This window comes from Lathyrus oleraceus, chromosome 5 (assembly GCF_024323335.1).
Source record: "Lathyrus oleraceus cultivar Zhongwan6 chromosome 5, CAAS_Psat_ZW6_1.0, whole genome shotgun sequence".
Taxonomy (NCBI): Eukaryota; Viridiplantae; Streptophyta; class Magnoliopsida; order Fabales; family Fabaceae; genus Lathyrus; species Lathyrus oleraceus.
In genome coordinates this window covers 464,646,372-464,656,874 of record NC_066583.1, presented here as the reverse complement: position 1 = coordinate 464,656,874, position 10,503 = coordinate 464,646,372, and the positions used below count along the sequence as shown (strand labels likewise).

At 36.6% G+C, this 10,503-nt stretch overlaps 1 protein-coding gene across 1 annotated transcript; it reads left to right on the top strand.

The window, feature by feature from the left end:
* Window positions 1–700: 700 nt before the first annotated feature.
* On the top strand, window positions 701–10,199 carry LOC127085476 (uncharacterized). The gene is made up of 9 exons (XM_051025985.1): window positions 701–964; window positions 3,073–3,411; window positions 3,557–6,195; window positions 6,327–6,451; window positions 6,875–8,491; window positions 8,667–8,715; window positions 8,799–9,046; window positions 9,251–9,352; window positions 9,931–10,199. The coding sequence occupies exons 2-9, from the start codon at window positions 3,219–3,221 to the stop codon at window positions 10,157–10,159; spliced, it is 5,202 nt and encodes a 1,733-aa protein (XP_050881942.1). The 5' UTR covers window positions 701–964; window positions 3,073–3,218; the 3' UTR covers window positions 10,160–10,199.
* The last annotated feature ends 304 nt before the right edge of the window (window positions 10,200–10,503 follow it).

The following is a 10,503-nucleotide window of genomic DNA, read 5'->3' as shown; positions in this document are numbered from 1 at the left end:
ACTATTTTTCTACTTTAAGAAAAATAAATTGAAATTCCATTTCAAAAGATCAAAACAATCAAAACATTTTCTTTCATACAACCTCTAAACACATTTAATAATATTTAATGTTATAAAATATTGAACTTTTACAAATCAGTTTATATTTAAACACCAATATTCAAGAGTATAATTTTAAAATATTTTTTCTATTTGCATAACATACATTTTTTTTTTAAAAAGTCAAACACTTTAATTGTGTCAATGACCAATTTAGACATCACGGTGCACCAATTTAGACATTTAGTCAAATATAGAGATTATTTAGTATTGTTCACATGTGTATAAAAGAGAGAAATTTTCGATAAATAGATAAAAAACCGAATATATATATATATATATATATATATATATATATATATATATATATATATATATATATATATATATATATATATATATATATATATAATTAGTGAAAATAACTCAAATTTATCGATAATTTGTAGTAAACCAAAAATTATGGTGAAAGAATTCACTCAAAATTTTCATTAATTAACGAAGAAACCGGATTTAACTTGTTTTCTGTAAATAAGAAAAAAAGTTAAAGAAGTTTAAAACGGATCAGTGCGGGTCCCACTGATATCATTTCCACCTGTCATGAATTGATTGGATAGCGACCTGATTTAGCCTTTACCAACTTAACACCCAACAACTTTTCTCACCGTCTCTTCCCAATCGAAACGCTTTCCAAATTGCACAAGAAACGGAGCCTCGGAGCCTCGGATCCGAACCACCCAGGTTCCGCATCCGAACCTGTATCATTGTTGTTCGTTGAAAATTTTCTCACTTATTTTCTCGATCATTATCTCTGTCCGAACGCGCCACCATTTCTCTTTACCTTCAAACCCTAACCAAACGCGTGGATTCTCAACGCGCTTCGAGGATCAGCTTTTTTCTTCAATGGAGTCTCTTCATTGTCACTGTGAGTTTATGCATTAGCTTTCTCTCTCTAGAAACCCTAGCTTCTTTCTCTCTCTTTCTCTCGAACATCGTTTTGCGAAGAAAAAATCGAATCTATGCGTGTTTGCAGTTGTGGAAGCTTTTGTAGTTGTTTTGTTGATTAGAATGCTTTTATCCGATGGAATTGTGTATTAGCTTCCGATCTATTGTGTTTTCTCTGTGAATGTATGATTTTGGAATTTTTTTCTTTCTGTTGAGGTTAGAAGCTGCGAGTGTTTGGGGCAGAAGAGTTTTTATTCTTAATAATTACTTTACATCTTGTGTTTGTATCTAATAAGTAAGAATAAGTACCATGAAGGATAAATTTGGAAAAAACAATAGCAACAGTTAACATATTTAGTACTAATACAAGCTTAATTCTAGTAATTTAGTCAATATGGTCCTGTATTTAAGGATGAGGTAGTAGTAATTATGGTTGAGAAAGACTAAAGAAGACTAGAAGTGGAACTAAAAAAAAGATTTAATAATGGATTAAAGATTAAAGGCTCTTTCATTAATTAGCTATGTAACACCGACACCTCTAAAAAAAGTGTGTCTGGGTCAGACACCTACACCGACACTTGTGATTACGTTTTATTTATTCATTTTTTTAAATTATTATAAGTGTCGCCGTGTCGTGGTCGAGGTGTCGTCATAGTTAATTAGACATACATGATTTAAGATAGGAAAGTATGGTGTTTGATTCATTTAGGCAATCCCATTATTAATTATTTGGTTGTTGTTGTGGCTTTATCACTTGACTTAGTTGGTTTGTTCTTTGAAGTGATTTCATGAATTTATTGAGACATTTTATTACTTTTTCTTCTTCTATTCTGTCATTAGTTTGCCTTAGCTTCAACAAAGTCAAGTGACACGGGCAAGCAAAGTTATAATGATTTTGGACCTCAATGTACACTAATTATTTGCATCTTGAGATGAAAGAGATAAACAATGAAATTACTCTACACACACACACACAAAGATAGAGAGTTAGAGGGACAGGGAGGAGAGAGATTCACATATGTAAATCTACTTGGTGCTCTTGTAAATATAACATAAGTGAGAAATATGTTATAATGGTTCCTGATGTTCTTCATGCTTTCATGAGATTATTGGTATAAAGAATTAATGCGCCAACTCATATAGCTTCATTCGTCTTCCATTTTCTTCTACTCACAACTTGATTTATGTAAATGCTCTATTTATGAATCATCTCATCTCTAGTTAATTTTAGTCTGCTTAATAGTAAAAGGTTTCCCACTTTAAAAACATTTGAAGCTTTTGCTTGCCATATGAATTTGATAGGTATGGAAAAAGATGATAAATTCTTGTGATTAGTGTAATTTGTCTTTTTATATCCGTGGTTAAGGTAATGCGCACACATGCAAAGGGGCATGTTTTGAGACTACAAATGAAATTATTAAAAGTTTTTGGATTCTCCTTGGCAAGCTAACTGGTTATGATTTTGCAATGAATTGTACCTTTGATTTTCCATTTGAAGAATTACTGCCAGTGACCACTCATGTGATTGTAAGTTGCAGGAATAGTTAAAATTTGGTTTAAGTATGACATAGCACAAATAGCTAGATAAGATTGAATGCCTACTAGGTTTTGCTTTTGACTAGACTTTTTCAGCTCGAAATATTATATGATTATCATGAACTTTCCGTTTTGAAAAGTTAATTTTGCATCTTATATTGCTGGCTTGTGAGACATGTTGGATTTCGCTGTTGTGCAAAGTCTTCATTACTCTTTAATGTGCATTAAGGGGATTGTCTTCCAATATTGTAACCCTTTTCTCTGGTTGTATAAAATTCCTTTTTGAAGAGTTAATTTTGGGTCTTAAATTGTTGGCTTGTAAGAATGTTGCATTTCACTGCTGTGGAAGTCCTCATTACTTTTAATTTGCATTAAGAGGATTGCTGTCCAATATTGTAACCCTTTTCTATTGTATAAAAACACAACAACTTAAATGGCATGATACATTTTTTTACTAAGAGTGCCCAAGCATGGTCTGTTATTGTTGTATTTCCATATCTTTTCACAATTATTCTGGTAACTAATTGATACCAAATGGATTTTTACTTGCAGGGATATTTTAATAATTTTCAGGTTTTAATTGTAGTTGCTCAGAGTTGTGTTCTTGGACATTTTCCTTCTACGTAGGTTGTTAAAAACTTTGTTTCTTGGTCAAGCATTCTTTTAAATAGTTGCATGCTTAAAAGGCTGGATTATCTATGCCTGGAAACGAAGCAGTAGACAGGGTCCATAATTTTTTTGGTCAAGAAAACTTGTCCCAGGGACAGCATCATTCACAAGCGGTTGATGGGAACTGGCCAGGACTAAACAACAATATATGGGTTGGCAGCCAGAGATCGACCGGTGTACCTTTTATTTCCAATTTGAAGAATTTTAATCAACCGCAATCTGGTAGAGATTCTTCAACATTTATTTTATAATTTTTTCACTCATCGTTATCCAGTTTTTATACATTTAATTTTTAAATTGCTACAACAATGAATGTTGTTTGAGATTGTCTTTATCAATTACTGATTAACTGCCTTCCCTGGCAAAGATTCCGAGCAGGGACACATAAGCTCTCCACATATGCGACAGAGTCTGAACCTATCACAATCAAATTTGAGGTCTGAGTCTGGAAGAAATCAGCTGCCAAACCAACAAGCAGCTGTAAGTGGCTACATGCAGGGACAACAGGTTTTCCAGACTAGGCACAGTGGATCTAATATTATGGGAGTGGATACAGAATCTGATTGGCACAGCCTATCAAGAGGAATACCTGTGCCAGAGTCACAAGGGAGCAGTGGTCTTGAGCTTTATAAGAAAAATTTGGCTAGGAATGATGCTGGTGAATCTCCTGTCAATTTTGATTTCTTTGGAGGACAACAGCAATTAAGTGGCCGCCAAAACGGAATGCTTCAGCCTTTACCTAGACAGCATTCAGGAATAAATGAAATGCATCTATTACAGCAGCAAGCGTTACTTAACCAGATGCAAGAACTTCAGAGGCAGCAACAATTTCATCAACTAGAAGCAAAGCAACATAATTCTGTGGCCCCAGCCCAGTCTATTTCAAAACAGACAGTTACTGGCCATTCCACATCTCTTATTAATGGAAATCCTGTAAATGGGGCATCTAACTTTATGTGGCAGCCTGATGTTACACCAAGTAATACAAATTGGCTCCAGCGTGGTGCATCTCCAGTTATGCACGGGTCCTCTAATGGGCTTATGTTATCTCCCGAACAAGGACAAGCATTGCGCATGATGGGTTTGGTTCATAATCAGGGAGGAGGCCAGTCTCTTTATGGGGTTCCAGTATCCGGTTCAGGAGGCACTCCAAACCTTTATTATCATTTTCAAGCAGATAAGCCTGCAATTCCTCAAGTTTCTTTCCCACAGCAATACTCTCATCTTCATGGGAACAAATCTACGCTGCCACATATAACAGCCAGTGGTAATTCATTTCCAGCTCACCAATATGCTACATTTTCAGATCAGAGTAACACAAATGATGGACCTTTAGTTTCAAGACAGGATATTCAAGAAAAGAGCATGTTTGGACCTACTGCTCATGGTATAAATAGTAGAGTCAATGTGGAAAACTTGCAGCAAATGAATTACGAGCAAAGAATTGTATCAATGCAAGATTTTAACGGGAGACAAGAACTAGCTGGATCTTCAGAGCTATCATCACAAGACAAGATAGTGCAGGTTCCTCCTTCACAGAACGTAGCTACACTAGATCCAACTGAAGAGAAGATTTTGTTTGGCTCAGATGATAGCCTGTGGGATGGATTTGGTACGAATATAAGTGACATTAATATGCTGGATGGTACAGATAGTTCTAGTGGATTTCCATCCCTTCAGAGTGGGAGTTGGAGTGCGCTTATGCAGTCTGCTGTAGCAGAAACATCTAGTAGTGACATGGGTATCCAGGAGGAGTGGAGTGGTCTAGGTTTTCGGAATATGGGACAGTTATCTGGAAATGAGCAACCTTCAACTACTGATGGCAGCAAACAACAATCAGTTTGGGCTAACAGTAACTTGCAAACAACTTCCAATTTAAATTCAAGACCTTTTATTCAGCCCGATGATGTTAGTAGGCCTCCAATAGCTGAAAACCATTGTAGTGTTTCTGAATTACATCAGTCAGGTCCTGACTCTTCACATCAACAGCATGACAGATTACAGACCGATTCTCAGAGACCAATTCCACAATATTTAGAAAGAGGCAGGTGGTTAGATTGCAGTCCTCAGCAAAAACAGTTCTCTGAAGGTGGTCATATACATGGAAAAACTACCAACTCTTCAGGTTTAGAAAAAAATGAAAAGGTCCTATCAGATTATTGGACACATCAACCCACCATATCATCATGTAGTGGTAGTGGCGGCCCATTCAATAAGTCTGATGGTTGGGATGTTACAAACTCAACCCCATTTGATAGTAGTTCTACTTTCAAAACCCATGAAAATGAAAACTCATTGAAGCACCATCACGAGAAAGCTGTGCATGAAGAGATGAGCCAGGTACCTGCTTCATGGGAGCCTAATTCTGATGCTAATTTATCTGCTGGGTTGGAACATGAGAAATCTACTGATAACATGCAAATTCGTCGGGAGGATTCTGGTATGAATGGTATTGCCGCATTACCTAATTCGGTCCCTGCATGGTTCAGCCAGCCAAGCAGCAAGAAGCTCCCTAACGTTGATGTATGTAGAGATTCAGAGTCAGCAGGTAGCTATAAAAGAAATGAAGGTCCAGGAAAATACAAGTATCATATGGAGAACCCTTTAATTTTAGAATCCTCTAAGAATGGAAAATTTGGTGGTGATGCAGATGATGCGGATGACTGTAATAAAATGGAAAAATCAGAAGATGGTCTTGGATCTAATGCTTCTCATCCAAGAGATGGTAGTATGAGAGAAAATGCAAATTGTGATGGCAATGATTTGCATAGCCCAAAGTCAGCTGGTCAGGCACATCAAAGATCTTCCATAACTCGTAAATTTCAGTATCATCCAATGGGGGATCTTGGTGTTGAAGTGGAACCTTATGGAAACAAACAGGTCATAAATTCACAAGCTATGAACCACCACCACTTTGGAGGACTTAAAAATCAGGGAAATAACTATAGCTCTCTTGGGCAATCAAAGTATGGACATTTTGACGTGAATTATAGTGAAACAGAGAAGGTAATTTTTAAGATACCATGTTTTATACTTATACATGCTAGTGTCACATTAATAGCTTATCCCTATGCCTTAGAGAACCGGAAGTTGTTTATGTCCTTTAAAATGTGACTGAAGTGGCACTTGATTTTCAGGGTGAGTCAGAGAGGTTGGATGATAATGTTCCAAAAAGCGTACTCCCTACGCAAATCCCAAAAACAATGACCCCATTGGATAGAAGTGTCGGTAATTATGCCTTGCAGAAGACTGCTTTACCCAGGTACTTGAATTTTAAATTTTCCTAGCGTTTTTAACATATGAATGTAGCCATGATATTGTACTTCCTTGTTAATTATTGTAGAAATATTCCGCTTTCCTTAATCATAAGCAAATATGACATGATTAATTATTGTAGAAATATTCCGCTTTCCATAATCATAAGCAAAGATGATATGATTTTTTAAGACCTTTTCATTTGCTAAACTTCTGGTCTAGCCAGTATTTGTATACATGTTTTTTTATTTCCTTCATGCACTATATTATATATACTTTTTCATGTTTACACGATGACCCCAGCTCAACTGTTTACTTCAGTTTGCTAAAATTGTTGCATCTCAATTTTTCTTGAGTTTTGAGTGGATCAGTCACAGGAGTGTGACATTCCAACAGACAAAAGCCTCTCTGACCATAATTTTTCTTCCAGGGTGCCTGAAACTGAATCTTCAGATGGATTTGCTGCACATCCTCAGAGGAATCAAAGTTCTTCGACTCAGGGCTTTGGATTACAATTGGCTCCACCTACTCAGGGGCCTCCCATGGTATTTTCTCATGGCTCATCAGATTCAGGTCTTACTGCACTTCACATGTCTGAGACAGGGGATAAGGGACATACATGGTTGGCTACTAACCAGACTTTTCCTTCTCAAGAGTCATCTCCTCGGGAGAATAGGGATAATATTTCTAGTACCACAGGGCAGGTTTTTGATAAGGCTTCTCAGTACAATGTGCTAGGGAACATTCCACCGGCTTTTACACCTGGCTTTCCATTCTCCAAGAACCATAATCAGAATCAGAATATAGCTCATCTTGGTGGACAAGTAACAAATAATCAGCTGGCTTCCTCGAATCAGATAGATGAATACGGTGAAAGAGCTCAAGCTAGTAAACTTGAAATTGCATCTGCTCAGGACATGTCCCAGCCGAGTGGTACAGATCAAATTCGTGGCAGTCAGCCTTCTGGTATATATGGTGCATCCCTGCATGGCACTCCTTTGAACGTTATGCAGAATTTATGGACCAGTGTTTCTAGCAGGCAACATCCTAATGCTTCGAAGATTTCATCACTGCCCAAACAAATTAACTGTGGAATGATAGCTGACTCCAGCAATCCAGGTGATCAGGGTCTAGAGAAAGATGGTAAGGAATTATCTTCCATTGGTGCTGAAGAGCCTGCAGTTCCATCACACCTGATAGACCCTGTCGTGAAATGTGTATCCGATGCTTCTCAACCAAACCTAGCTGCGACCTCTAGAGACAATGAGGCTCTAGGTCAGTCTTTAAGGCCAAACAATGTTTTGAATTACAACTTCTCCTCTCTGAATCAAGTCCAATCCATGAGAAACATGGAGATTGATCCTAGTAATCGGGAAGCCAAGAGATTGAAAGTTTCAGATAATATGCCAAACAGACAGCAGGTAGATTCCAACCACGAACAACAATTGTCGTATGGATATAACAATGTGGCCAGAGATGTATCTGGAAATTATTCTTCCATCACATCATCAGATCCCAGTATGTTATGCTTGTCAGCAAAGCCACATCATGTACAGAACATAAATGCAACTTCTCAGGAGGTGGTTGGAGATGATCAGGAAAAATCTGTTAATGTTTCAGATAGCAATAAAGCAGTTTCTATCAGAAGTGGTCATTATCCAATAAATCCTCAGATGGCACCATCGTGGTTTGAACAATATGGAGCTTTTAAGAATGGTAATATATTGCCTGTTAATGATGCACAGAAGATAACTGCTGCAAAGACTATGGACCAACCTTTCATTATACCAAACCAATCAGATAGTCTGCATTTCCAAGATTCAGTAGAGCAAGTTAATAGTCGTAGTGATGCTCAACTTGGTAGCACAAGGCATAGTCCAATGCCTGCTTCAGTTGAAAGTGACAATGTATGTTCTCAGTTATCGGCTCCTATAAGTGAACCTGATTTACTTAGTTTTAGTTCAAAGAAGCGTAAAAGTTCCATATCTGGACTCCTGTCATGGCATAAAGAACTTACTCAGGGTTCTGAACGGCTTCGGGATCTCAGGTGGTTGTCAGTCATTTAATCATTTTTTTACCGCCATTGTTGGTTTTGGGAAAGATTCTTCATCTTATATTACAATTTTCCTATTGTTTTGAAAGAGAAATACCTTCTTTTTTTGTTGTGTTAGCACGACTTAATTTTTATTGATAGATAACATATATTCCTTATTATTTGGCAGTGCGGCGGAATTATTATGGGCCCGAACTGCAAACAGATTGGCTGAGAAGGTTTGTTTATAATTTTATCAGTTCACGACTCATAATTTGATAAATTCATTAGTTAATGAGTTCCTCTCTGCTAAAATTAATAGGTTGAAGTTGGTGCTGGGGCTGTTGAAGATCTATCAGTGATGGTGAAGTCAAAAAGAAGACTTGTCTTGACTACACAACTTATGCAGCAACTGCTAAGCCCACCTCCTGCAGTAGTTCTTGTAGAAGATATGAAGTTGCATCATGCAAGTGTAGTCTACTCTGTTTCCAGATTAACATTAGGAGAAGCATGCAGTTCTATCTCATGGTCTGGATGTGATACTTCTTTGCCTCCTGGCAGCACAAACCTGTAAGGATTATTATTATTATTATTATTATTATTATTATTATTATTATTATTATTATTTTGAATGGTTTGTATAATGGTTATGAGTCTTACTATTTTGAATGGCTTGTATAATGGTTCGGAGTCTTGCCACAAGCGCACACGCAAAAATGCACATGCACACCTGACACATATTTCTTTTAACAACTTGTGTGGTGTTTTCTGTAGACCACCCAAAAAAGGGACATCAGCTGACAATGTTGATCATTACATTTTGAAAGTTATGGATTTCTTTGATAGAACAAGGAAACTAGAAGACGATATATTAAGGTAATATCGAAATGTTGAGTTTTATACGTTCTATCCATTATTTTATTCTTTTCCTGGATTTAGATAATTGTCTGGCCTACAAGTGACAAATTTCATAGAAACTCGTCTGTCTGTCCGAGTGCAATTGAGCAGGTGCTTTGGCATTAAAGTCTTTATGGTTGACATGTACTTGTTCTGACAAATTTAAATCGTTGAAACATAGCTTTTGTCTGTGTCGGTTACTCTATATTTTATTCTCTTAAGTGTTGCTGAAATGCTCTCAGTTAGCTATTTGCTCGAGAAAAAAATATACATATTTTGTTGGTACAAGTTATTAATTTTTTTAATTCAGCTTTAGTCCCTTTTGTACTTTGGTTTACCTAAAAGAATTTGTCATGTGGTGATGATTGTATGTGCTGTATCCCATGCAAGGCATGTGCAAAAAATTGTCTTTTATGTTTACCCTTAAAATCTGGTTGCCTGCTACTATCAATATGTTGTATTTTGAATCAATGTTCTCATTTATCGTTATATGATAACTACAACTTTGTTGTACATTATTTGCCTATTTATACCATTTTTTATCTTGTTAATTGCAGATTGGATAGCAGAGCCTCAATTTTGGACTTGAGAGTAGAGTGTCAGGATTTAGAAAGGTTTTCTGTGATCAATAGATTTGCCAAGTTTCATTCACGGGGACAGCATGATGGGGCAGAGACCTCATCATCCTCTGATACTACTTTTCAGAGATTTTTTCCCGTGAAACTTGTTACTGAAGTTCCATTGCCTAGGAATCTCCCAGACAGGGTACAATGTCTTTCACTTTGATAATTAATTAATTAATTCATTATTCCATCTTTCTTGATTAGTTGTCTGCCCAATCTCCTATTTCTGGTCTATTTCTTTCAAATTATATTATTGCACTTCGTCGCCATAGAACCATACAACTGGCAATGTAGGAGAAGAATTGTACTAGGTTGCCTAATCAACCCCTAGGGGGTGTTAGATCTTTGCAATCCATATATGTATGTATGTATGTGCAGATTCTTTAATCTAGTTATCTTTTACTTTCCATTTTCTCGGTTCCAAGCCCTCTGTGTATAGCAAAATTATATATGCAGTGGTTTAACCTTTACCATTTGGCTTGGTTTTACCTGATTAATTTTCGAATA

What these genes read in the sequence shown, in the direction of transcription:
- LOC127085476 (XM_051025985.1), top strand. Translation starts at nt 3,219, where the DNA reads ATGCCTGGAAACGAAGCAGTAGACAGGGTCCATAATTTTTTTGGTCAA. An exon ending in TTTTAATCAACCGCAATCTG is followed by an intron (nt 3,412 to 3,556) that starts GTAGAGATTCTT and finishes TCCCTGGCAAAG; the next exon opens with ATTCCGAGCAGGGACACATA. An exon ending in CCTCCTGGCAGCACAAACCT is followed by an intron (nt 9,047 to 9,250) that starts GTAAGGATTATT and finishes TGTTTTCTGTAG; the next exon opens with ACCACCCAAAAAAGGGACAT.